This window comes from Orcinus orca, chromosome 18 (genome assembly GCF_937001465.1).
Source record: "Orcinus orca chromosome 18, mOrcOrc1.1, whole genome shotgun sequence".
In the NCBI taxonomy this organism is placed as follows: domain Eukaryota; kingdom Metazoa; phylum Chordata; class Mammalia; order Artiodactyla; family Delphinidae; genus Orcinus; species Orcinus orca.
This window is the reverse complement of record NC_064576.1, coordinates 78,419,278-78,446,314: the sequence shown is the minus strand read 5'-3', so window position 1 is coordinate 78,446,314 and position 27,037 is coordinate 78,419,278. Positions and strand designations below refer to the sequence as shown.

At 48.8% G+C, this 27,037-nt stretch overlaps 1 protein-coding gene across 1 annotated transcript; it reads left to right on the top strand.

The window, feature by feature from the left end:
* The first annotated feature begins 317 nt into the window (after positions 1 to 317).
* On the top strand, positions 318 to 26,030 carry ATP12A (ATPase H+/K+ transporting non-gastric alpha2 subunit). The gene is made up of 21 exons (XM_049700931.1): positions 318 to 473; positions 3,519 to 3,578; positions 4,369 to 4,572; positions 5,335 to 5,448; positions 6,378 to 6,512; positions 6,639 to 6,756; positions 7,017 to 7,285; positions 8,451 to 8,649; positions 8,785 to 8,894; positions 10,537 to 10,671; positions 13,973 to 14,165; positions 16,001 to 16,176; positions 16,886 to 17,022; positions 19,584 to 19,734; positions 22,753 to 22,921; positions 23,016 to 23,170; positions 24,306 to 24,429; positions 24,560 to 24,705; positions 25,107 to 25,240; positions 25,369 to 25,470; positions 25,876 to 26,030. Exons 3-21 carry the CDS (start codon positions 4,471 to 4,473, stop codon positions 25,973 to 25,975), a joined length of 2,769 nt encoding a protein of 922 aa, XP_049556888.1. The 5' UTR covers positions 318 to 473; positions 3,519 to 3,578; positions 4,369 to 4,470; the 3' UTR covers positions 25,976 to 26,030.
* The last annotated feature ends 1,007 nt before the right edge of the window (positions 26,031 to 27,037 follow it).

Below are 27,037 nucleotides of genomic sequence, written 5' to 3'. Positions count from 1 at the left end.
GCGCCCCCGCCGAGGAACGGCGCGCTGGCGTGTGCCTTGGGGACCAGGCACGAGGGAGACCCTGCCCTCCTGGGGGATCTTGTCTCGAGCCGGGGAAATAACTTGCCCAGCCCTGCGCGCGCCCAGCCAGCCCTCCACCCCGGAGCAGAGGAGGAGAGGGCGCGAGGGACGCTGTTCGCCGGGCGGGGAGGGAGCAGATCCCGGGAGGAGGGGCCGGAGGGAGGGAGGCGCGTCTTCCCTGCAGGTCCCGCCGGGGAGGCCTCAGCTCCGCTTCGGAAAACCCACCTCGGGCCAGCACCGCACCTCTGCTTCTCTTTCAGAAAACAGAAATTTACTCTGTGGAGCTCAGCGGAACCGGAGACATTGAGAAAACGGACAAGGGGCATGACAAGAAGTACGGGGGCCTGCAAAAGAACTGCTTGGAACGCAAAACGCATCAGCCGAAAGAGGAGCTTAAGAAAGAACTCGATCTGGTCAGTTGAGCCAACCGGGTGCCCCTGAGCACTGCCCTCCCCGCCGAGAGCTCGCCCCTATAACCCACCTCCCACAGAAGAAAATTCAGTCTCAAGAATTCGAAAAGCCCTGAGACTTGTTTCCTTGTTTTTAAAAAAAAAAAATGGTGGGATAATATCTGCCCAGGGGTCAGGCCTCTGAAAGCTCCCTGCATTCAGGCTGTAGGCGCACCCAGGTGAGACTCACTCAGAGGGAGTCTCTGACTCCGGTCCCCACAGGCATGGACGGCCCAGACCGCTCTCCTTCCTGGTGGCTTTGCCGAGATGATACAAGCAGCCAGCTTCCACATTTTAGCTGATAAGATTGAACTATTTGAGGCAGAACCACCCCGGAGGAAAACCAAAAGCACTACACTTGCTAGGTTTCTGGGTATATTTGCCCCACGAGAAAGAATTTCAGCTGTAAGAGAGTTGGGCTTGGCTTCAGACAACCTTAGGCTCAGCTGAGGTCCAGTTCTCCGTGGCTGATCTGTGACTGGGAGCAAACTACTTAGCTTTGCTGAAGCTCCGTTTTCTTTAGGTAAAATGGGAAATAAACAATTTTTGTGGGTCTGTCAGGAGAAAAGTGAGATAAGAATGAGAGTGTTCTTAATGGAAGTGTTTTGTGGACGTGCAACCCTGTTTCTGGTAAAGCTGGCTGCCCTGGAAAAGAGCTGCCCTGGGACTGAAATGTGACACTGCGTCTCAGGAATGCCAAAGGGGAAACTTCTACGTGAGTTTGAGATTATGCTAGATTGTCCCTGCACTTCACTGCAGACCTTAAAGCTGTGATTCTTTGAGCAGCTGGTAGTAGTGTGTGCTCATGTGTGCTACAGGGCCAATTGTTAAACACTCAGGAATTTGGCAAGCTGACTGATACTGGATTAGTAGCGTGAAGTGTGACTGGGGTGAGAAATCAGTAAATGCTACAAATCGGAGCTCTTTATTTATTTTTCCTGGAGAGCGCATTAAACAGCACACACCACTAGGCATTTGTCCATGTATCTTCTGATGACACTTAAGACCACAGCCCTGGAACTGGACTGACCTGAACTGAAATCCCAGTTTGACTGAAATTCAGTTCCCTGTTGTGAAAAATTGGAATTAAAAATGGTACCTACCTCTTAGAGTTGTTAAGAGGGTTACAGAGAAAGCAGGAGAAAGACTGAGATAGTCATTCTTATTTCCTACGTATCTCTAGCAGTTAGGGGCGAAGACATAACTAGTGTTACTTGAAATTGCTAATTATAACATGAATATATATCCATTGTATCATATGCCTGTAAATTACAATGAGAACCTCGCTTGAGATTGGAGCATTTTGTGAAGATGTATAATACAGAAAAATAATTTCCATAGTATTGGCCAAAGTGTTCCCTTGCTTCCTTGCTGAGATACATCTTTCTTTCCCTCCTTTTTCACAACCTTCTCACAAGAATCCTATAATTTGTGACTGCGTACTTGGATGCCCTTGCAACCCGACCCCTCCAGCAAGTTAGAACCTTGATGAGAACTAGAGCATCCCTGGCTTCTGAAGACGAGGGCAGACAGTGACTCAAGCCTGAGCCACCTGGTGCTGCCCTGTGCTGTTCCAGCAGAGCTCACTCCCGCACCCTGCCCTGCTCTCATCCCCAGAGCCGGGCTAGCAGGAGACGACAGTGCAGTACAGCCCCTCAAAGTCTGAGGTGCATCCATGAAACCGATGGCTCTAATCATCCTTTAACTTTTCTCTGCCCAGGACTTGGTGTACTGTGCACAGAACTGTGTCTTAATCCTTTGACTCCTCAGCAATACCACATTCAGTTGATATTGGTACAATGAACAAATGAGCAAGGCAGATCAAGCCTCTTTTGTGGGCTTCCCTGGTGGTGCAGTGGTTGAGAGTCCGCCTGCCGATGCAGGGGACACGGGTTCGTGCCCCAGTCTGGGCCGCGGAGCGGCTGGGCCCGTGAGCCGTGGCCACTGAGCCTGCGCGTCCGGAGCCTGTGCTCCGCAACGGGAGAGGCCACAACAGTGAGAGGCCCGCGTACCGCAAAAAAAAAAAAAAAACCTCTTTTGTAACATGCAACTTTTTTGCATATACTTGAGAAAAGAGATGGTTCTGGTACCAGTCACAGTATACATTTTTGTTTCAGACAATCAGAGTTCTAGAATCCTGAATGCTGGGCTTTCTAGGTGGGGTGAGGAAGACTTAGCCCTGGGTTTCCTGCCACAGAAAGAGGCTTCTAGTCCTTTAGCCCAGAGGTTCTCAAAGGGAGAGGAGAGGGGGACCTTGCTCCCCAGGGAAGATTCAGCAATGTCTGGACATTTATGGTTTTCACTTCTTAAGGGAGGGCGCTGGTGGCTAGAAGCCCCCACAACAGAGTTATTGGCCCCAAACGTCAGTAACGCCAAGGTTGAGAGACTCTGCTTTAGCCTATGATTCTGTGGCAAAATGAGCAAGTGTGCCCCCCCGGCCGGTATTTATTTGGCAGGTTTTTAATCTGGGGGCTTCTTCTCTGACAGTGAACTGAGTCTCAAGTACTGGAATAAGGAAAGGCATGCTTCTCTGTACCAGACCGCCTGCCCAGTGAGGGCTGCAGGGGTAACAGTCAGGACATGAAATGGTTTGGCACTACTCACAGCCCTCCACGGATCCCACAGTTCAGGTCTGAGTTAAGTGTCCAGATCACTGGTGCCTGGACAACAGGTGTGCTAGGATTTGCATGTGCTGGAGACCAGACTGAGGTGAAACGCATTGCTTTGCTCAGAAAAACTAAGGACAGCTGCTTTGTGGTAAATGGCAAGTTAAGTCTGAACTGTTCAGGGGTGGCCAGAAAATCCCCTGGCCAGTGACCTGTCCTGCAGCGAGGTTCTCTCCTCTCGCTGCAGTAGCCCCTGGGACAAAGGTTCCTTCTTCTCATCCCACACTCCCTGACCCCTCTGCCTTCCTCAGCGCTACTCCCAGCTTTCGTGCACTTGTCAAGGCTTAGGGTTTGAGTCTTGGAATTATCTAAGTCACTCTGTTTTTCTTTTCATGGCCTTCAGGATGATCACAAACTCAGCACTGAGGAATTGGAAACAAAATACGGTACAAACATCATTACGGTAAGTCGTCAGAGAACCAGTGATGGGGAGAGAATCCCAGGACTGTGCTCAGGGTTTGTGGAAAAGAATGAGTGACCTAAAGCTGCGACTCTGAGAATGCCAGCCACCCACATGCCCACCATGCGAGACAGGGCTGATTCCCCTCGGGAGCTGGCCCGTCTGAACCACAGCCCTGGCCAAGCCCTCTGTTGAGCTGTGTGCTTGGTCACAGGCAGTTCTTTGACTGTGACCGCAGCGAAGCTGTGGTGACCCCAGGAAGGTTTGGATGCTTCCTCGTTGTCATGATCAGGGGTTGCTTTTAAACCCTGTGCCCAGGACGTATTAGGGTCTTATCAAGGCCTCCTCCGGAAAGGGACAAGGCTGCAGGGCACACCATGTGCCTCATAAAATCTCCCACCACAGAAGTAGGGCTTCCTTCTGTGAATTCAAATCTCAAATCTCAAAAGTTTTGGTGTCTTAACGTCAGGAGATTTGGGTGCACCTGTTCAAGTCAACAAGAATACCTGCAGTGTGAGGAGCAGGCGATGCCTGGGTTTCAGGAGTTCGCAGTGGGCGGGGGAGGCAGACGTGTAGGAAAGCGCTCAGCAGCCACGCTGCTCCCCGAGACGGCATGTGAGAGGCCGAAGGGCATGCTGAGGGAATGGCGGAGTCTGACAGGCGAGGCTCCCTGGGTGGTGCAGTGATTGAGTTGGGACGTAGTAACCGCTACCCACCCTCTGCAGAAACGTGACATCCAACCCAACGGGGGAGAAACGTCTGATTTCTGTTTCTTTTGGCTCTGCTTTCTCAGGGTCTCTCCAGCACCCGGGCTGCTGAGCTCCTGGCTCGGGATGGGCCCAACACCCTCACCCCCCCCAAGGAAACCCCGAAGATTATCAAGTTCCTCAAGCAGATGGTGGGGGGGTTCTCCATCCTCCTGTGGATAGGAGCCGTCCTGTGCTGGATCGCATATGGGATTCAGTACTCCAACGATAAGTCCTCCTCCCTGGACAGTGTGAGGCCCTGGGGCTCCTCCTGGGTTTGGTGGTAACGGGGCGGGGGGCGGTGAGGAGTCAGCACCGTAACGTAAGGGCAGAGCACTGGGCTGGGGTCAGGGGTCCACCACTGATCAGTCACCACGTGAGTTTGAGAAAATCAGTCATTTTCCAAAGTGTAAAACAGAAATTACATCTGACATTCTGGTGTCTCAGAGGCAGTATGAGCATGAATTTTTAAGAGAGAGAGAGAAACACAAAAGTTCCTACGTGGAGAAAAAGGATCCCTATCCACGTGAAGTGCTTTTGGGCTTTCTCTCCTCAAAGCTATTCTCTCCCTTTGCTGTGGAGAGCTTCTGTGCCTGCTGATAACGGAGGACTGAAACACAAAACTGTATTGGCCGACACGATGCTGAGAGAAGGAAGCCAGATGAGAAAGGCCGCATACTGCACGATTCCATTGATGTGAAATGTTCAGAGCAGATCCGCCCTGGATTCAGAAAGCAGACCCGTCGGGCTGCCAGGGCTGGGCTGGAGTGGGGAGTGATGGCCAGTGGGCTCAAGGGGACTTACTGGGATGACGGATTGTGGTGACTGTTGCACACTGTGTACCTTATTAACGATCACTTAGTTATATACTTCAAGTGTGTAAATTGTGTGCCTGCAATTTACGCCAGGACACTACTGCCACGTCTCTCACTGGCCATGGAGCACCCTGGCCCTAGGCTCCGGCTCATTCCTGATGCTTGTTTTTCTGATCGATGCCTGTCCCCCTCTCCCAGGTGTACCTGGGCTCCGTGCTTGCCCTGGTGGTTATTTTAACCGGGGCGTTTGCCTATTACCAAGAGGCGAAAAGCACCAACATCATGGCCAGCTTCCGCCAGATGATTCCACAGGTGGGTGAGGCACCCACTGTGGTGTCTGCGAGACTTGAGATGAGCGAGCATCAGGCTGGGGGAGTGGAAGAGCTTGGAGGCCTGGGCTCCCTCCCTGCTGCCTGCAAAGTGACCTAATCTCTGTGGAGCCCCTGTTTCCTCCCCGGGTTTTGAGATGATCAGCAAGATAAAATGGAGAAAAGCACTTAGTCGAGAGCGAAGTGGGACAGGGACATGAGGTGTTGCACAGCATCTCCTGTGGTTTCTCCTCAGCGCTGGTGAGCTGTTTAGACAAAAGCAGTCCAGGGGGTTCCGAGCGGGAACCAAGGAGGCCGACCTGGGATTCTTTAAGTGTCACCCTCTTTGCTCCCATTTCTCAGCCTCCCCACATGTGCTCTCAGTATGGGAGGCCCCCCCATCCCTCCGCCCACAGGAACCCAGGAGGGGTCCTCTAGGGAGACCATGCACTGCTGTCAGCGTGGCAGGAAAACCGCACCCTCGCTGGTCTGCAGAGCTGCTGGACAGAGGGGACTCTGGGTGGGATCTTCTGTGCTAGGAAGTGGAGACCCTTCTCTCGCGCCATTAAAGTTTTCCCGACCTGAGCAAGATTGTTAAACCCTTTGGCTCAACCTTCAGGAGTCTTCCTGGACCTCCCAGCAGGATCATTCATCCTTAATGGTCTCCCTTCCCGCCAGGCTCAGGGCTGTCGCTTTGCTGTACCCTCCCATGGCAGAATTTTCTGGGTCAAAGAATATCTCCATGAGCTCCTTCTCAAGAAACAATAGTTCTTAGGGTCTTCAGGCCCCAAGTAAAAGTCTTTGTTTCATTTTCTGCTATTCTGACAGCTGTGGGTCCTAGTGCCTCCCTTCCTGAGGTCTGGAGAGGGTGCAGGACTGCCATCGTCATTCCAGGAGGGAATCTGAGGCCTGGGTCATGATTTTCTTTCGCAGCAAGCTCTTGTCGTTCGAGATTCAGAGAAGAAGACAGTTCCTGCAGACCAGCTGGTGGTGGGGGATATAGTGGAGATTAAAGGAGGAGACCAGATCCCCGCGGACATCAGGCTGCTGTCTGCTCAGGGGTGTAAGGTGAGCGTCACAGGCGCCCCAAGGATCGTGCTCATGACCAGCTGGCTTGCTGTGGTCTTTCCAGGTCTCGGCGTAGCTGGGGAAGGGACAAGGTGCCCGACCCTGAACTTGTTTCAAAACTTCTAGGTAGACAACTCATCTCTCACTGGGGAGTCTGAGCCCCAGCCCCGCTCCTCTGAGTTTACCCATGACAACCCCCTGGAGACAAAGAATATCAGCTTCTTCTCCACAACCTGTCTGGAAGGTAAGTCCAGCTGCTTGCAGGACCGCATGTTCCGCTCATAGCGCTTCTCCGTCTTCAGGCTTTGTTTTCCTCTCTTTACCATCACTTGCTGCAAAGCTTCTCCAAGAGAAAACGTGGAATTGAAGAACCTAGAGAGCTGGTGTTTGGCCTTAGTAATGTGATGTGCTGACTGGCCACGTAAGCCACCAAAGAGAGGTCCGTGAGGCTGTGGTCCCTCCTAGCTGAGGACCCCTAGAATAAAATGTCTGCTCCACCTGCAGGCACAGCGACTGGCATGGTCATCAACACGGGTGACCGCACCGTCATTGGGCAGATCGCCTCGCTGGCTTCGGGAGTCCAGAACTCAAAGACGCCCATTGGCATCGAGATCGAGCACTTTGTTCACATTGTGGCAGGAGTGGCAGTCTCCATCGGCGTCCTTTTCTTCATCATCGCAGTGTCCATGAAGTATTATGTCCTGGACTCCATCATCTTCCTCATTGGCATCATTGTGGCCAACGTGCCTGAGGGTCTCCTGGCCACTGTCACTGTGAGTCTGCACTACTAGTGGTCGTGCGCTGACCCTGCTAACATGCCATTCTGCTGTGCTGGGTGAGCGCCCACCACGGCTGAGTCTGCTCCGTCAGGGGCAACCGTGGTACATTCTGAACAGACTGTTTCTTAGAGGGACAAAAAGAATTGTGATTTGTTAATATTTGAATGCAATGTCCTTGAAAACTTATATTTTCATTTTCAGGAGATCTGTCTGCAAATCCCTTAAGATCTAGATAAGACAGCCTTGAACCACCATTTATGGATTTTCTAGAAGCCGGATACCTCCCCCCACATTTCCACTGTTCTCAAAAGGAAAACAAACCAACAAACTCCTTTGGCAGTTTCTACAGCTGAGGGACTTGAGCACACTTTTTACCTCGCTTCTCTTCCCTCTCAGACTCCCACGGACACACACAAATGTTTCTGTGTGTTCCTGCAGAGCAGTTCAGCCCCTTCCTGTGCTTACGTCCAGGTTCAGCTTTGGTTCTCCCTGCTTAGCTCACCCTTGAACAAGGCCCTTCTCTGCGGTGCGGGCCCCACAGGCAGGGAAGAGGGCCTCGTATCTTCAGTCCTGTGTGAAGGTGGCCTGGCGCCATCCTGAGCAAAGACAGAAGTTTTTGATTCCAGGTCTCCTCTGACTCCAGCAGAGAGTAATTTGACAGAATTGGAGGCAAACAGAACCCTTTGAGATCTGCAGGGTTCAGAGAGAGCGAAGAATGTTTAAATATGGAGCTCTTAAAGTGAAACAAATGCTTCTTGATTCCCCAAAGCAGCAAGGTAGCCCTTTGGGACAAGCCCTTCGGCAAGCAGCGGTGGAAGTCCGTCTTACGCGTTCTTGCTTGTGAATGACAGCCAAGGCCCCCTTTGTAATTACACATGACTTGCCTGGCTCTGCGACCTGTGGGCGCCTTAGGATCATTTTCCTGAAGGGGCAAAGGGACAACAGAGTGTTCCACATTCAATAGAAGGAAGGGCTGTGGCACGTCCATGTATAGGGCTTTACGGGCTTTACGGGCTTTCTCGGCCACTGGGGCCGATGCGGCTTTACTGCATCTACAACCATACCTGACACTAGTCCAGCTCTACCTGTTTCTGCATTATTGAACCCGAGTTCAAAAGGGTGGTTTTTCTCCAAGCTTCTCCCTCTCTCCTCCGTCTAGGTGGCTCTGTCACTGACAGCAAAACGCATGGCCAAGAAGAACTGCCTGGTGAAGGGCCTGGAGGCAGTGGAGACCCTTGGTTCCACCTCCATCATCTGCTCAGACAAGACGGGGACCCTAACCCAGAACAGGATGACCGTGGCCCATCTGTGGTTCGACAACCAGGTCTTCGTGGCAGACACTAGCGAAGACCATTCGAGTGAGTCTTCGGGCGCGTCCAGCCTGGCCCTGCACTGCGGACTCAGCAGAGGGTCTGGTCTGCAGCCTTGGGGTGAATAGTGCTGTTCGTGGGTGCGAGCCCAGCACCCTTGGCATCCCCTGTTCTTCTTTCCAGATCAAGTCTTTGATCAAAGCTCTGCAACCTGGGCCTCCCTGTCAAAGATCATAACGCTGTGTAACCGCGCTGAGTTCAGACCAGGACAGGAGAGCGTCCCCATCATGAAGGTGAAGGCCCTGCCCACGGTCTCAGTTACAGGCAGAGCCACGTCACTTTCTTGTTCTGATTTGGTGCTTGACTTAATCTCTCCAGCTGAGTAGGTTTATGCTGTAAGAGCAAGTCTAATCACAAGACCTGTAGAAAACTTTTTTCGCTGTAACTAGCTTCGAGAAATCTAAAAGTTCTCAGAATATTCACTTGGGCCTTTTGAAAATTCTGTCTCTTTCCAGAAAATGAATGTGCCTTTAAGTTACTTTCCTAACTTCTTTATCAGCTAAGAAGATATAATCAAAGGTTACTTATTACATAAATGCCATTCACTGATGTTTAACATGTAATCGGCTGGAAATAGAGGGAGGGGTCTTAGAGCGTATTCCTCTGGGCTGCCTGGAGCTCTCGTATAATTGCAATATATGAAACTTCTCTCTCTCCTCCCCTCCTTTCCTCCCTCTCCCTCTCAGGAGTCACTGAGTCTGTGTCCTGGCTTTCCTGTTTGCCATCTGTTTCCTTCATTGACTCTTACTTATATTTTTTGTTTGCTTTTCTTTATCAGCCAGCTCATTAATTCTCCTTTTGGCCAGTCACTTCTCTGTATCTTTCAAGTCCTTATCTCCAGTTCTAATTTCTCACCCAAATTCCATGCATCTCCAGCTCACTGTGTGTGTTTCCACTTGGAGGTTTTGCAGGCTAGACACTCAACATACTATACTTGTCACCTTCCACCTGTACCCACACTTGCTCCAAGTTAATATCTTATCCCAAATTTTCTATTTTTCTATGCTGCAACCATTTTACTTGTCATCCTTTTGGAAGTCATCTTTAACTTACTCCTTCCCAAATATCTAGTGAGTCAACAAGGCCTATTACTCTTGTTTCAGAACATCCAACTTTACATTTCTGTTATCACTAATACCTTGCATCGGAACAATTGTACCAACCTCTTAACTGGCCTCCATGATTCTGGTTTATCCCTCCCCTGTCTTTCTTGCATGCCACTAATTTTCCTTAAATACTTCATTAGTTAGATGGACTACTTCATCTAACTTTGCTCAAAAACTTTCCATGCTTCTCTATTTTCTGCTTCTCGAGTGTAGGCCTCAGTGCTTGCCTTTTGGGGTTCTTTACATCTGCCACATTCTCCGTGTCCACCTGTGCTTCAGCACTCACGATAGAGTTTCCCCACCACGTGCCTTCCTTCACGGCTTTCTGGTTTCTAGAAGGCTTTCTTCTGCTCCTCTCTCTGTAGGTAACCCACCTGTCTTTCTTTCTCTTTTTTTTTTTTTTTTTTTTTTTTTGCGGCTTGCAGGATCTTAGTTCCCCGACCAGGGATTGAACCCGGGCCCTGGCAGTGAAAGCGCGGAGTCCTAACCACTGGACCGCCAGGGAACTCTCCCCACCTGTCTTTCAAGATCTAGTTCATAACTGCTTTTTTCATGAAAACTTCCTGCTCTCAGAGCTCTCACTTTTCTGAACTCCCCTAATGCCAGCAGGTGGCGCCCTGCAGTTAACAGTCCTAAGTCAGTCACCAATTGTGCGGTAATTGTTTTCTCTCTCCAGGAGATAGTAAGCTTAGGTTACGTGTTGGTTCGTCGCAATTGATCAGAGAAGAACCAGATTATGTGCTGCAACTATTTATCTCTTGATTCGCAGAAAGCTGTGGTTGGAGATGCCTCAGAAACTGCTCTTTTGAAATTCTCAGAGGTCATTTTGGGTAACGTGATGGAAATTAGAAAAAGAAACCGCAAAGTAGCTGAAATACCTTTTAACTCAACCAACAAATTTCAGGTGAGTTTTTCGTCACAACTAAATCTTTATCATCACTAGAACAGCATTTCCACCTGTGTAAGTATCCTTTGGTTAATATGTATTGTGAATGACACTTGACTTCAAAAATAGTCCTCAGAGATGCAGGGCCTGGACGTCTGGTAAACCCGTAAGAGGTTTCCCTGAAGTAAGTATAGAAAAAGAACGGTGAAGGTCCTGCCGTTCCCACGCGTGATCTATCTGTGTGACGTACACACTCACACGCACACAGACGCAACAGCACCCGCACTGGGTAACTCTGGCCAAGGAGGGGCAGCGGCCACATCCCAAAGGACGAGAGAAGGGTGGGGCATGGGGAGAAGCAGCGCTGCCCCTCGTCTGCGTCAGGCACTTTACGTGCTTTGTCTCATTTAATCCTCATTATAAGCCTGTGACGTAGGACCAAGTAACCCCAACTGAAGGGTGAGGAAACAGGCCTTAGAAAGCGCTGAGGTGACAGAGTCACACAAGCATCTAAGTGGCACAAGCACTTTTCACACCTCTGACTCCTGAGTCTATGCTTTTTCTACCACAGCACAGAGTCTGGGCAGTTCAGTTCAGGCCATGTTGGTAAGCCTTGCCCTTTGTGAAGACCAGTGAGCGCCAGCCACACTGCTCTCCCGTTCTGCCCCCCAGGCAGTACGTAGGGATCTCCTCTCCCCCGTGGCTCAGGAAGAGAATGGTGATCCTTGCCTAGTTGTCACCCCTCATGCCAGGGGTGCCCAGCAGTCATGTTAGGACAAAGGACAGTTTCTAGCCCAAGGTGCTGGCACAGGTGGGATTCCCTGTAGACTCCAAAGCTGAGAGTGGGGCATCGTGACTTGGTCTTTGCATAACAGTAAATTATGTAAATAGGATAACCATGTTTGTGTACAAGTTTCTGGTGATAACCCACACATTTTCTTTTATTTTTTTAAATTAATTAATTTATTTTTGGCTGCGTTGGGTCTTCGTTGCTGTGCACAGGCTTTCTCCAGTTGCGGCGAGCGGGGGCTACTCTTCATTGTGGTGCGTGGGCTTCTCATTGCAGTGGCTTCTCTTGTTGTGGAGCTCAGGCTCTAGGCACGCAGGCTTCAGTAGTTGTGGCTCACGGGCTCTGGAGCGCAGGCTCAGTAGTTGTGGTGCACGGGCTTAGTTGCTCTGCAGCGTGTGAGGTCTTCCCGGACCAGGGCTTGAACCCGTGTCCCCTGCGTTGGCAGGTGGATTGTTAACCACTGCACCACCGGGAAGTCCCACCCACCCACACATTTTCTTTGGAAGGAATTTAGGACTGGAAAATAACTGTGGCGCAAACATCTTTGTGGATGATTGAACAGTAAAAAATCATGGTTAGCAAAACAGACAACTAACAATGTATGATGTAAAATGTAGAGGAAATCAGATTTCTGTTCAAAAATGTAGTGAAAATAGAATGAGTAGCAATTCTAAAATAATGATTGTAACAATAGCTATCATGTGCTAATTTCCACACTTCTCACAACAATTCTGTTAGACAGTAGAGAAGGAGGAAACAGGACATAGCCAGCCAGGGACAGAGCCAGGACTCAGGCAGACCCAGGGGACCATGCTCTTAGGACTAGGCAGGATGGCCTTCCAACCATGAACGAGACTCAGAGTCCCCCCGGGGCTCTGTCTCCTCCAGGGAAGGCTTCCTCGTCGTGTGAGATGTGAGGAAAAGCGGGTTCTGTGAGGCCTCGTGTACAGAATGTTGAGGGAGAAGTGGGCTCCCCAGAGTTGGTCTAGAAAGGAGAGGGTCCTTCAGAAGAGGCCAAAGAGCCTCTGGGATGCTATTAGTGCCATTTTATATCCACACACGAGCAACACTCAGCACTAAGCAAGGTGGTTGGGTGTCATGACCTTGGAGGGTCTCTGGGGCCTCGTTCAACCCAAGGAAACAAAGTGGACAGTCTTAGAATAGCAGTTCCCCAAACTGAGACTGGTCCATTAAAATATTTTCCATAGTTTATGGCAAATTGAAAAATTAGGACAATATTTTATAAAATTTTATATAGAGATGAAAGAATTGACTTTAGAAGATTATCCTTTATGTCCTGCATGGTTAGGGCAGGGACTCTGGGGCCTGCTGGCCAGAATTCAGGTCCCACCTCAGCCCCCTGCTAGCGGTCACTGAACTCTCTGCACCTCAGATTCCTCCCTTGTAAAAGGCAGTAATAATGGTACCCATGGCCATAGTTTTGAGAATTAAATGAGTCCATTTAATTTCTGGGCACTCAGAACAGTATACACAATAAAAGTATTTATTATTTCTACTTTAAGTGTTAAAATGCCCTACCTTTCAGAAAATGATAGTGACAGTAGGTGGAGGTTTTTGGTTCGGTTAGTTGGTTCTTAACGTCGCTACTTGGCAATGTGAGAAAAGCTGCCACCTTGCGTTTGCCCTCCATGGTTTTTTTTTTTTTTTTTTTTTTGTACTCATCTCGGATATCCAAAAGTCTATAAACTACTGGTTTAGAATCAACTGGTAGACCCAAAATGATAGAATTTTTCTTTGTAACTTACTCATTCTCTCCCAAACACTCCAGCTTCCTAAAATTCCTTCCAGGGCTTAGAAGGGTACCTGGTATAAAATAAGGTCTAGACTTAGCCACTTTATTATTGTCTATAAATTTTTCCACAGTTTTCCCGATTATCTTATTAGGGTACATCTAGAAGTAGAATTGTGAGGTCAAAGGGTAATGATGGTAAAGTTGTGATTCTTGTTACTTAGCTGTCCCCCCAGAGGCCTGAGCGTGAGAGGCTGTCCTCACAGCCCTCACGTCCTCTGTCACATCCAGGTAATGATGCTGCCCACGTGCCTGACTGAGTGCAGGACGTTTCGGGTCTGCAGGGAGGGCAGTCAAGGCAGGAGGTGAGACAAGGCAGCTCCCAGCCCTCTGACCCCACGGTCGCCCCAGGAGATCGTGTTCAAGGCAGCAGGTTTCACAGGACGACAGCGCATCGGGCCTCCCTAAAGCAGCCAGTTTCTGTTTGAGAGACAGGCTGAGTTTCCCCCTGCAAGACACCCTGATTCAAATTCAAGGTGTCCCCCTGGGCTGGGACAGAGTCTAGCTCTCTGCATGTTGCTTGGGTAGAAAGGACAGAATGTGCCTGCAGAGGACACTCCTTCTTTATAAATCAAGGACCAGTAGCCAACAGAGAAAGGGGTGTTTTTAATCTTGTCGTGTTGCTCATTTAAAGATGTGTCCAGTTCAGGCCCTTAGTAGTAAAGACGGTGTCATTGCCCGATGCCACTCTGAACATGCTCGACCCCTTTCCCCCGCAGCTCTCCATACACGAGACAGACGACCCCAGTGACAAGCGTTTCCTCATGGTGATGAAAGGGGCCCCCGAGCGGGTCCTGGAGAAGTGCAGCACCATCATGGTCAACGGCCAGGAGCAGCCTCTGGACAGGAGCACGGCCAAGGCCTTCCACACGGCGTACATGGAGCTGGGCGGCCTGGGGGAGCGCGTGCTGGGTGAGCAGAGCCCTGATCCCGCCCGTGAGGCCCGCGGCTCTCTGCCGGCCTCCGGCACACGAGGAGACAGGCCTGCGATGTAGCGGAGTAGCTCTGGCGTCCACTTGAGTCATAAAGGAGAAATGGTCAACGTACAAGAGACACCGTGTGATGGATAGTGTGCGGGGCGGTCCCTTCCAGATCAGGGAAATCTGGGAAGTTACCGTGGGACGGGTTGCATTTCATTCTGGACTTGGAGTGAGGGAACTTGAAGGGAGGTAGGGAGCGCACTCACGCAGAGGGAACCTTGTGGGCCAGAGCACAGCGGTGGGAACGGATGGAGTGGCACGCGCCTTGTCGAGGCTGCAGGTGGACGAGGTACCACGGTCCTGGGACACAGGGCTAGGAGGGTCGTGTGGAGGTCGGCTTGCAGCGCCCTTCTTGGCGAGGACAGGAGCAGAGTAGGTCTCAGCAGGAGGTGCTGCCCTCACTCAGGCGAAAAGGGATTTGATCCCAGGCAACGGGAACGTGAAGGTCACATACAGAGACTGTGGAGGCACAATTGGTAAGACTTAGCAGCTAATTAGAGGGGAAAAGTAAGTTTAAAAAAATGTTGAGGGGCCTTCCTGGTGGCGCAGTGGTTGAGAGTCCGCCTGCCGATGCAGGGGACACGGGTTCGTGCCCCGGTCTGGGAAGATCCCACATGCCACAGAGCGGCTGGGCCCGTGAGCCATGGCCGCTGAGCCTGCGCGTCCGGAGCCTGTGCTCTGCAACAGGAGAGGCCACAGCAGTGAGAGGCCTGCGTACCGCAAAAAAAAAAAAGAAAAAAAAATGTTGAAGCTTCCCACTAAGCAGTTAGGGAAAACGTACTGCCAGTAACTGAGAGAAGGGGGCGTTAGAGGTGGAAGGAACCTTAGAAGCACAGCCACCGTGGCAGAAGCCTGTCAGTGGCAACGTAAGGGGTATCACAGGACATGTTCTGCTGGGAGAATCGGGGGCCGTCGAAACAGCAGCTCTGAACGACAGGGTGATGGATGGGTTCAAGGTAGCAGAAGTTCATACTGACGATAAGGCTCATTAAACATCGTGAAAGCTCTTGCCAGTAGAGATGGAATCTGTGGAATGTGTGTTTCTAAAGGACATTTGCGTCTGTAAAGCAAATAAAATACGTAAGTGAGTTGATAATGCTTGAGGCGCGCCCCACAGCACCAAGTAGTCTTTCAAGGCAGGATTGCTGCCCGTCTGAGTTGCTCTAGGACCCTCACGTTTGACCTTTCCCTCACATGTGATTAAAGGCTGAACATCATGCCCTTCCCCTGACGCCCCAGTTCCTTCCCCGGTTTGCGCAGGAGCACATTTTGTTTTCTCTGCCGAAAAGGGCCTTCCCACCGCCTGTCCTCCCTTCTTTCCCCAGGAAACATCCGACTCCTTGCTCAAGAGTGAGCTCACATGACCTCCTCGGTGAAGTCTTTCCTGTTCTCAGGTGGCTGAGCGTAGCCCTGCTCTGTGGTACTCACCACGCTCCGGGCTCTTCATCTCTTTGTGTCTGTCCCCCACTAAACTTCAACCTCTTGGGAAGTAAAGGCTGTCCACTTCTGGGCTTTCTGTTTCCAGAACATAACAGAGAACCTAATGGGCACAGAGTAAATTATTTTGGGATGAAACATGTCTTTCCTAAAAACAACATGTGTTATGGAACTGAAGGAATTAAACAGTTCTGGTTAAACTCTAAAGGACTGAGAGTGTATGAAAATGTTCCTTCTTTCTTTCATTCTTTTTTCTTTGTTGTTGTTCCTTCTTTCTTGTGTCATTTCTTATCCTAGTTTCATTGACTCCCAAATTTATACCCATTTCAGGTTTCTGTCATCTCTACCTGCCAGCAGACGAGTTTCCAGCAACCTATTCATTTGATGTAGACACAATGAACTTTCCTACTTCCAACTTCTGTTTTGTGGGCCTCTTGTCGATGATCGACCCGCCTCGGTCCACGGTCCCTGATGCGGTCACCAAGTGCCGGAGTGCAGGGATCAAGGTGGGACTTACACATTCCTGAATTAACAAGTCCTCCATTGATGTTGGATCCCTTTCTAGGAACATTTGTCATGGGAGAGTCAGTATTTAGGTCTCTTCAACTAAATGTCATAATTCCCCTTTTTTTAGTCTCCACTTTCACTGTACTAAGATTTCAGTAACTGTCCCATAAAAGCAAAGTGATTGTGTCTGTGTGGAATAAACCACAAGAGTAACTGCAGCGAGCAGAAAGCTGTGTCCCTGTGCCATGAGGTGGTCACATCTTGCCCCAGACTGTGATAGACAGTAATAGGTTTTATTACTTAATCTCGAGGTCCAGCTTCCATACTCCATTTCCCTCATGATATAAAAGCCAAAATATGAATTCCATTACCGTGTAAATTGCAAGGCTGTGGAGCATCACGAAGCTGCCCAAGGAGACATCCTGTCAGCCCTCTCACAGATAAAGTTATGTCCGAAGGAAAGGCTGGATGTCAGAGGAGGAAATGTAAGAAGCTTAGGAGCAAGGGTAGATCTCGTGGGATCAGTGTGCCCTTCAAAGACAGCTGCTTCTTTGACCTAAAGATCAAGGACGACTCATTAGGGCAAAGCATAGTCATCCCTAGCCGTGCTGTACGGGGCCATGGTGGAGCAGGCGATGCCGAGTTGTCCCTGCTCAGGTACCTGAGCCCCTCACCGTCTACATGCCCTTCTCATTGTTTGTGTTCTAGATCATCATGGTTACTGGCGATCATCCAATCACAGCCAAAGCTATTGCCAAGAGTGTAGGTATCATTTCCGCCAACAGTGAGACAGTGGAAGACATTGCAAAACGCCTCAACGTTGCTGTGGCACAGGTTAACAAGCGGTGAGCTCGGAACCCACCCAGCAGAACTCAGGTTCTTAGCCACGGGGCCCTGTTGCCTTTAAGAGCCATGCTGTGGGTGCAAACCCCCTTCCTGCCAGGCATCCTCTCAGGGTTATGCGAGGCTGCTTTACTCTATAGTGTATGTATCCATTCCTTCCTCAAAATTGGATTGAGCACCGGACATGTGCCAGGCATGGTACTGGTGCCATGAGGGTTACCTGTATGCATGTCTTGTATGAAATTTCAACCCAATGAAGCAGATCTGAAAACTTAAGTGCCTAACTTAGCGTGAAGAAACTGAAGCAAAGACTTTACAGGAAATTACCAGCCATTGATGCAGTTGTGTAATCAAGAATATTGAGAACACTTTGCATTCCATGTGCCCTCCCAGTCTGCATCTTGCGTATTTATTCCATTGGCTTCATAATGTGTAGCTATGGAAACATACTTCTCTTTACTTTTTACTTGGTAGTAAATAGAATGGAAGCTTCGTAAGGAAAGACTGGTTTTCTTGTGTCTCCTAATTCTTTAAATCATGTTCATCCTTTAGTCCAGTCATCTGTCCATTTGTTCTGTATTCTTTCAACAAATAATTGTTGAGTGCCTAGTGTCTACCAGGCACTGTGCCAGACACTGGAGCTATAGCAGAAACAGACCAGACACTCTCCCCACATTTGGGGAGCTTTCCATTGAGCCAGAGGGGAAGAAAAATAAATTAATTGTGATGTGGTAAGTTCAGTGAAGGACACACAGGGACAAAGGAGCTGGCAGTGGGAGCCTGGACTGTTGATCATTTATATGAGTCAAGGGCTCCAAAGTCTTAGTTTGAAAATTAGTGTCATTGGCTTTATTATACTTTCATGCATGTGGGGAAAAAAGGGAAAAACCAAAGAACCTCTTCTAGTTTACCCAAGCATTTATGCCTTTTAGGAACACAGAGCTGTCAGGTAGTGAATTACTACCAGGGCAATGAATTACCAGTTAAGACAACCAAACAGTTGAACGGCCTCTGGGCACAGCAGCAGTATCTGAAGTCTAAGGGTCTTCCACCGCTCTTTTGTGTCAATAGCATTCATCTATGAAGACAGGTTTGGAGCTTTTGTTTATCTGTTTTGATTTTTTAAATAGTAGGATTATACTTTTTCCTACAAGTTACCACACAGGAGAGAGGGGTGGATGCTTTGTGAACATTTTCAATTGTCCACTGTATCAACTCCAGCTTCATGATCACAGAATAACATTTTTTGCAGCTCTGGGGAGAAAGGAAACACCCTTTCTTTCTTAACTTACTTTTATTTATATATATTTTTGTTAATAAATTTTTTTATTTACTTTTTTATTTATTTATTTTTGGCTGCATTGGGTCTTCGTTACTGAGTGCGGGCTTTCTCTAGTTGTGGCGAGCAGGGGCTACTCTTTGTTGTGGTGCGTGGGCTTCTCATTGCGGTGGCTTCTCTTGTTGCAGAGCACGGGCTCTAGGGGTGCGGGCTTCAGTAGTTGTGGCGCGCAGGCTCAGTAGTTGTGGCGCACAGGCTTAGTTGCTCCGCGGCATGTGGGATCTTCCCGGACCAGGGCTCGAACCCGTGTCCCCTGCACTGGCAGGTGGATTCTTAACCACTGTGCCACCAGGGAAGCCCCATATATATACATTTTCTTACCAGAATACAGGAAGACCTGTAGTTTGAGTCAAGTGCTAGAATTCCAATATTTAGCACCGATAGGAAAGAACAGACCTAAAAAAAAAGCTCAGAACTTTTAGAATGAAAAAAGCATGCAGTGTTTTGTACTAAAGGATGTTTAAGCTGAGATTAGAAGGCTGGAGTGTTCACCAAGGGAAGGGAAGTCGACGTAGCAGGACGTGTGAGGCCTTTGCACGGAGAGTCCGGGGGCTCAGAACTGAGAAGCCTAGTGGGCTGCTGGCAAGAGTCAGAAGGGACAGATGGCATGGGCTGCACCCAGCCCTGCAGACCGAGTAGGGATTCCGGGGTCTGCTCAAAGCACAGCGGAAGCCTCGGGAGAGCGTTCACAGGGGACAGCACAGTCAGATCTGCACATAGTTTCTAGAACCTCACTTTTATAGTCAGCAGTTAAAAGCTTTCCTCAAAGAAGACCTCAATAAACTTCTCTCCCTGCATAGCTCATGGCATAGCAGACACTATAAATAGGAAATGACAGTAAAGAATTGTTACCCATGTGTTTAGGCATACGCTGGATTCTAGGACCCAAAACGTACAAACAGGCAGGTTTTTTTACCCTCCTTTTACTTGTTGAGTAAAGCATTGCCCCGGGAAGTACCACCTCTCACACATTCCTGGAAGGAAATGGCTAATTGGCTTTTTCCTACTGTTGAGTGACGCAAGGAAATGCCTTATTTGTCAGCCTTGGTTCTCTGTCTTGAAATGAGACCAAAGTATCCCGAGTACTCACACACCCGGTTATCCCACCAGAGGACTAGGTGTCAGGACTGTGGGTTCCAGGTAAAATCAAAGAGGTTCAGCCCACCTCCCGCCCAGAACAGTGTTTCAGCCTTGAGCCTCAGCCAGTTCCTGCTGCCCTTCTAGGGACGCTAAGGCCGCTGTGGTGACCGGCATGGAGCTAAAGGACATGAGCCCGGCGCAGCTGGACGAGCTCTTGGCCAACCACTCGGAGATCGTCTTTGCCCGGACGTCCCCCCAGCAGAAGCTGATCATTGTGGAGGGCTGTCAGAGGCAGGTGGGTGGACGCAGCACTGGGGGAACCTTCCAGGTGTGTCACCATCCCACGGGGACATGCAGCGCTGAGCGCTGGGCCCCCATCCTCACCACCCCACATCTCCACCCGTCGGGGCTGACCCTCTGCTCACCTTGGGGCCTTGTGACAGGGAAGTTTGGCGCTATGGGGGATGTGAGTGGACGCAGAACAGAAAGCGCAAAGCCATAAGACAGCGTACCCACTGTCGCCTGCACCCACACTGGGTTTTTTCCCTCCAGTTTTGTGGAGATATAATTGACGCACAGCACTGTATAAGTTTAAGGTGTGCGGCATAGCAATCTGACTTGCATATGTCATGAAATGATTATCACAGTAAGTTTAATGAACAGCTGTCTCATATAGATACAAAATTAAAGAAAAAGAAAAAAGAATTTTTTCCTGTGATGGGGACTCAGGATGAATTCTCAACAGCTTTCCTGTAATGTTGTGTGTTACATCCCCAGCACTCCTTGTAACTGGGAGTTGGTACCTTTGACCCCCTTCCTCCAATTCCACCTCCCCTCACCCCCCACCTCTGGTAACCACAAATCTGATCTCTTTTTTTATGTGTTTGTTTGTTTGTTTGTTTTTACGTATAATTGAGCTACAACACTGTTAGTTTCTGGTGTGCAACATAATGATTTGATATTTCTTTACAATTCAAAATGATCACAACAATTAATTCAATTACCACCTGTCACCTTACAAAGATATTACATATTGACTGTGTCTCCCACGCTGTACATTTCACCCCTGCCACTCATTTATTTTGTAACTGAAAGTGTGTCTTCATCCCCCATGCTTGTTTCACTCAACACCCCCACCCTCCCCTCTGGCAACCACCTGTTCTCTGTATCTATGACTGTTTCTGTTTTGTCATGTTTGTTCATTTGTTTTGTTTTGTAGATTCCACATATAAGTAAAATCATATGCTATCTGTCTTTCTCTGACTTATGTCATGTGGAGCATAACACCCTCTAGGTCCATTCACATTGTTGCAACTGACAAGATTTCATTCCTTTTTCTTATGGCTGAGTAACAAATTTACACACCACATCCTCTTTATCCATTCACCTATTCATGGGCATTTGGGTTCCTTCCGTATCTTGACTATTGTAAATAATACTGCAATGATCATTGGGGTGCATGTATCTCATCTAATTGGTGCTTTTGTTTTCTTCAGAAAAATACCCAGACGTGGAATTGCTGGATCCACTGGTAGTTCTATCTTTAAATTTCTGAGGAACCGCCATACTGGTTTCCATAGTGTCTGCACCAATTTACAGTCCCATCAACAGTGCACAAGTGTTCCCTTTCTTCCATATCCTTGCCAACACTTGCTATTGGTTGTATTTTTTTAAGTCTTTATTAAATTTATTACAATATTGCTTCTGTTTTATGTTTTGATGTTTTGGCCACGAGACACTTGGGATCTTACTTCCCCAACCAGGGATTGAGCCCGCACCCCATGCACTGGAAGGAGAAGTCTTAACCACTGGACCACCAGGGAAGTCCCTGGTTGTCATTTTGATAATAGCCATTCTCACAGGTGTGAGATGGTACATCATCGTGGCTTTGATTTGCATTTTCCTTATGATTAGTGGTATGGAGCATCTTTTCATGTGCCTGTTGGCCACCTGTATATCTTCTTTGGAGAAATGTCTATTCAGGTCCAGTTTTTAATTGGATTGTTTATTTTTTTAATGTCAGGTTGTATGAGCTCTTTGTATAGTTTGGATATTAACCCCTTGTTGGATATATCATTTGCAAATATCTTCTCCCATTCAGTAGGTTGCCTTTTCGTTTTGCCAATAATTGCCTTTGCTGTGCAAAAGCTTTCTGGTTTGATATAGTCCCACTTGTTCACTTTTGCTCTTGTTTCCCCTGCCTGAGAAGAGAGATCCAAAAAAATATTGCTAAGACTGATGTCAAAGGTGTACTGCCTATGTACCCTTCTAGGAGTTTTACGGTTTCATATCTTATATGCACATTTAAGTCTTTAATCCATTTTGAGTCTATTTTTGTATATGGTGTGAGAAAGTGGTCCAGTTTCATTCTTCTGCATGTAGCTGTCCAGTTTTCCCAACATCATATAGTAAAGAGGCTGTCTTTCCTCCATTGTATATTCTTGCCTCATTTGTTGTAGATTAATTGCCCACATTATTGTGGGTTTGTTTCTGGGCTCTCTGTTCTGTTCCATTGATCCATGTGTCTGTTTTCTGTGCCAGTACCATACTGTTTTGATTACTGTAGCTTTGTGGTATAGTTGAAATCAGGAAGTGTGATACCTCCAGCTTTGGTGTTTTTTCTCAAGATTGTTTTGCCTATTTGGGGTCTTTTATGGTTTCATACAAATTTTATAATTACTTATTCTACTTCTGTGAAAAATGTCATTGATATTTTGATAGAGACGGCATTGAGTCTGTAGATTGCCTTCGGTAGTATGGTCATTTTAACAATATTATTCCAATCTAGGAACACAGTATATCTTTTTATCTGTCTGTGTCATCTTCAGTATCTTTCATCAGTGTCTTACAGTTTTCCGAGTACAGGTCTTTTACCTCCTCAGTTAAATTTATTCCTAGGTATTTTATTCTTTTTGATGCAATTGTGAGTGGGATTGTTTTCTTCATTTCTCCTGAGAGTGCGTTGTTAGTGTATAGAAATGCAACAGATTTCTATTTACTAATTTTGTATTTATTAGTTCTAATAGTTTTCTGGTGGAATCTAGGATTTTCTTTGCTTAGTCTCAGGTCATCTGCAAACAGTGACAGTTTCACTTCTTCCTTTCCAGTTTGGATTCACATTGGTTTTAATTATTCGCACACATCTTGTTTGGGGCTTGTTGCTCTTGCTTCTGGGATTTGCTGTCTTAATCTTTCCCCCCAAACCCAAAGCGGGCCTTCATTTTGCCTCTGGCTGACCTCGCGGCCTCAAGACAAAGGGAGTGGGTGGCCCCTGCCCAGGCTGCTCACTCACCTCCTCTTGGTGTCCCCACAGGATGCTATTGTCGCTGTGACAGGGGACGGAGTTAACGACTCCCCGGCTCTAAAGAAGGCAGACATCGGGATCGCCATGGGGATAACGGGCTCTGATGCAGCCAGAAGTGCAGCCGACATGGTCTTGCTGGATGACAACTTCGCGTCCATCGTCACAGGGGTGGAGGAAGGTGAGTGGGGTCTCAAGGGGTCTTAGCGAGGGCTGGGGCCGCCTGCAAAATCAGAAGCGAGTCCTATAAGGAGAAACGTAACGTCTTTGCCTAGGTCGCCTGATCTTTGACAACCTAAAGAAGACTATCGCGTACACCCTGACCAAGAACATCGCTGAGCTCTGCCCCTTCCTGATCTACATCATCGCTGGGCTTCCCCTGCCCATTGGCACCATCACTATCTTGTTCATCGACTTGGGCACGGACATAGTAAGTAGCCCTAAAGGGAACAGCGTCTGATAAATTCCCCAGGTGATGGAAACTTCAGAGTCATTACCTTCAAGAGCAAGAGATGCACTAAATCAATGCTTCTCAAACCTCGACGTGATGGGGCCTGAAGTTCTGCATTTCTGACAAGCTCTTAAGTGATGCCGAGTTTGCTGGTCCACCAACCACGCTTCAGAGCAAAGGACTAGAGAGATCTGTCATATGTTTGAAAATTAAAACCACTGCCCTCCATATAAGAACTTTTCAAGACATAAGTTCTTCACCATTCCGAAAAAGCATGCCATCAGTCAGTTTCAGCTCACATGCCTCCGTTTTCTTTTGAGAAGATGCAGCTGTCATCAGAGTAGTCCCTGTACTGCTGGGGGCCCAGTGGCTGAAGTGATAACCCACAGCCGCTCCTCGTTAAGTAAAAGGATCTGTGACCCCGAAGCCCCTCACCAAACACAGTAAGAAGTAGCCACGATTAACACTCTGTAAAGCTGCACGCTGACCTACAGTAACGTCACCTAAACCCTCTCCCCTTCTCGGACGAATCCCTTTAAGAAAGCTTCGTGGCAGTTATTCCCGTGGCTCTGGCTTACACAGGTGACAGGCAGCAGCAGAACTCAGAGCCCTGCAAGTTGCCACCTCCTCCCTCATCTCATGGGACAGCTGCAGGGCACCCTCCACGCTGCAGGGGGCTGGGGGTATCTTTACCTTAGTGGGGAGCTGAGGCCCCAGAGCCTGCAGTCAGATCACTTTCCAGGCCCTTGAAGTTTGCTCATTTTCTCCACTCTAGTGGTTCTTCCAGGCATCACCGGGGACCTGGTTAGAAATGCAGATTCTCTGCCCTCCAGCAGGGGAGGACCTGTGAGAGGACCACTGGTCAGTGGCGGGGCGAAGTGGGAGAGGACAGAAGGAGAGAAAAGTGCTTTATAACTAGCATTGTTTAGAACTGGAAGCACAAGGCAATGATCAGAAGCCGACTGACTCTTAAATTCTCTACAGATGACGCACCCCGAGGCCTGTACCCTGGAGAGACCAGTTCCCTAACCCCATAGTCCCTGGTTATGCAGCCGCTGTCCCCTTGTGTCATAGTGTTTCAGGGCCGGGCCTCACGGGGTCTCTCTCCCTCTAGATTCCCTCCATCGCCCTGGCTTATGAGAAAGCTGAAAGTGACATTATGAACAGGAAGCCTCGCCACAAGAAGAAGGACAGACTGGTGAACAAGCCACTTGCCGTGTACTCCTACCTGCACATTGGTGCGAGGAGGGGCCTCCCAGAGAATTCTTTTCGCCTTGTGGGGCAGGGTTGGGACGTGAGGAGGAACCCAGAGGAGAATGAGGTCGGGGCAATTCTGAAGTCATTACAGAACCTCTTCTGTTCTTTCAGGCCTCATGCAGGCCCTGGGAGCTTTTGTTGTATATTTCACCGTGTACGCACAGGAGGGCTTTCGACCCAGCACTCTCCTTAACCTCCGGGTGGAGTGGGAAAAGGGCTATGTGAACGACTTGGAAGACAGCTATGGACAAGAATGGGTAAGGGCGGGCCCTCCAGCAGTGTCCTCCTGGGAAGACCGTGAGGGGACAAAGCAGGTGACGGGGCTTGTGGGCCCCTTGGTCACAGCGGTTTGCCTCTTTCGGGGCTCAGCTCACCTCTCGAGTTAGGTGCCTAGAGCTCACCTTTTCACATTAGCTTTGCGATAGGTGTGTAAGAGTAACCAGCCAACATTGCCACAGTTGGGCCAAATCCATTAAGTTAGCATCTTTTCCTACTCAGCTGGTTAAAGGAAAGAAAGATTTCTTTCCAACCACAAGGAGGTGATCCTCGCTCAGTCTTGGTAAGGGGGAGAGAGTAGAGGCTTACAGAAGTGTGCTGGTGCCTCCCTGAAGTTTCCATCCTGGCCCTCATGGACTTCTCTTTCTCTGGCCGTTGACAGACAAGCTACCAGAGGAAGTACCTAGAATGGACGGGCTACACAGCATTCTTTGTTGGCATCATGGTCCAGCAAATAGCAGATCTGATCATCAGGAAAACCCGGAGGAATTCCATCTTCCAGCAGGGTCTCTTCAGGTACGGCCAGCATCCACCCTCATGGTTCAGCCTGGGCCTTTGCTGCAGGGATGACGAGGCGTTGACTGTGCTGGGTGTGTGGGGCTGAGCCTGGGAGTTCAGAATCTGTTTGCTTTTGTGTCTTACAGAAATAAAGTCATCTGGGTGGGGATTGCCTCGCAGGTTATCATCGCGCTAATCCTCTCCTACGGCCTCGGGAGTATCGTGGCCCTGAACTTCACGATGCTCCGGTGAGGTTCCCTTCAACAGTGGGGAGGGAGGAGTGAGCCCCCATCTGCTGTCACGGCCTAAATAATCACTAGGGTTCCAGAGACTCTTTCCCCTCAAGTCTTTCAAAGGAGGTAAAATGGCACCGGTTTTATATCAGTCTGAGCCTTTGACCTGCTAGTTTTTTTTCAGAAGACGAGGTGGGTTTTCCATCCCTCACCATCCCATCTGTACCCTCGTCCGGCAGACCACTTCCCAGGCAGGCGTTGTTTCTAGTGGTCACGGTCCAGTGTGGTTTTACGCTGTGTGACGCAATGGCGTCGTTCTCTCCAGTGAGGCTGGGAAGTGACTGAGAAGCTCCTCCACTTGTGGGGCGGGCCCCCCTCTGGGTGCGTGGGTCTCACCTCCCTCCCTCCGCCCCCTCCCAGGCCTCAGTACTGGTTCGTGGCTGTACCACACGCTGTTCTGATCTGGGTGTACGATGAGGTGCGGAAACTGGCCATCAGACTCTACCCTGGAAGTAAGTAGTAGTATGATTTGGGGGTCTCTGTCTAGTGCAACAGACTCCCCTCAGTTTCTAGCTTACTGTTTTCTACCTCTATAGGCTGGTGGGATAAGAACATGTACTATTAAGACCACCTTACTTCCCGAGCCCCCAGCTGCACGTCAGAATGTTCTTCATCTTCCGGCCGCCAGCTGGGCGATTGCAGCCGTGGGGACATCGTCAGAACGTGTTTAAGAAATGACAGAACTGTAGGAAAGATGCTCACTAATGTTTTGTAATTTAAAGCAGAGATTTAACTGTTCATACATGATTTTAATTTATATATCTATCTCGTTATTTTAAAATATGTGAATTTCAAGGGAACGGTGTAGGGAAGCATGGCGTGTTTATATGTATATAAAGGTCACTCGTGTTAAATAATCTCGGGTAATCCAGACATCTGCTGGGGTCTCACTGTCCCTTAATTCTAGACAGGACTGCTCAAACCTCCATTCCACACTCTGTTAAAAGTCCAGTGACCTCCCTAAGATTCCTGTGAATTCCCAGGGAATTTATTACTTCACAGTCACCTTGCTCAGAAAAGGCTAATTCAGCTAGAGGTTTGCAAGGGATGAAGCGATGGCACATTTACATCACAGCAACTGGGATGACCTCAGTTTGACTCTGAGGCGTGGTCCTGTGATGCCCTCCCTCCTCCCGAGCTGACCACCCTGACCACCAGCTCCAAAAGGGAGCCCCGGGGCGTTGGCATAGGCTAGCCCCAGGTTCTCCCCTGGCCCAAAAGGGTTTTCATTTACCAGGATTCATCCTCAGTGAAGGACCACTGTGACTTAACACGTAATATTTATTTCTTGTAAGACAGTCGCAAAGCACTCTGCAGCGCTAATTTTATGTTTCATGCTTTAACTTAGGTTTATTCATGTGTAACATGTGTGCTCACACCCATATTGACACCCCAGAGAGGCCTCGTTTTTAAGTAAAAGATGTTTTATAAAACTAGGCCTGAGGGTGGTGTTCTAATTAATTTGAGTTTGTCTAAAATGCACAGCATAGGACAGATGTGATTTCAATTTTTTTTTTTTTTT

Excerpts from the sequence above, each read along its gene's own strand:
- ATP12A (XM_049700931.1), top strand. The coding sequence starts at position 4,471 with ATGGTGGGGGGGTTCTCCATCCTCCTGTGGATAGGAGCCGTCCTGTGC. Across the intron at positions 8,650-8,784 it reads CACTAGCGAAGACCATTCGA|ATCAAGTCTTTGATCAAAGC; the intron begins GTGAGTCTTCGG and ends TCTTCTTTCCAG. Across the intron at positions 19,735-22,752 it reads TGGAGGGCTGTCAGAGGCAG|GATGCTATTGTCGCTGTGAC; the intron begins GTGGGTGGACGC and ends GTGTCCCCACAG.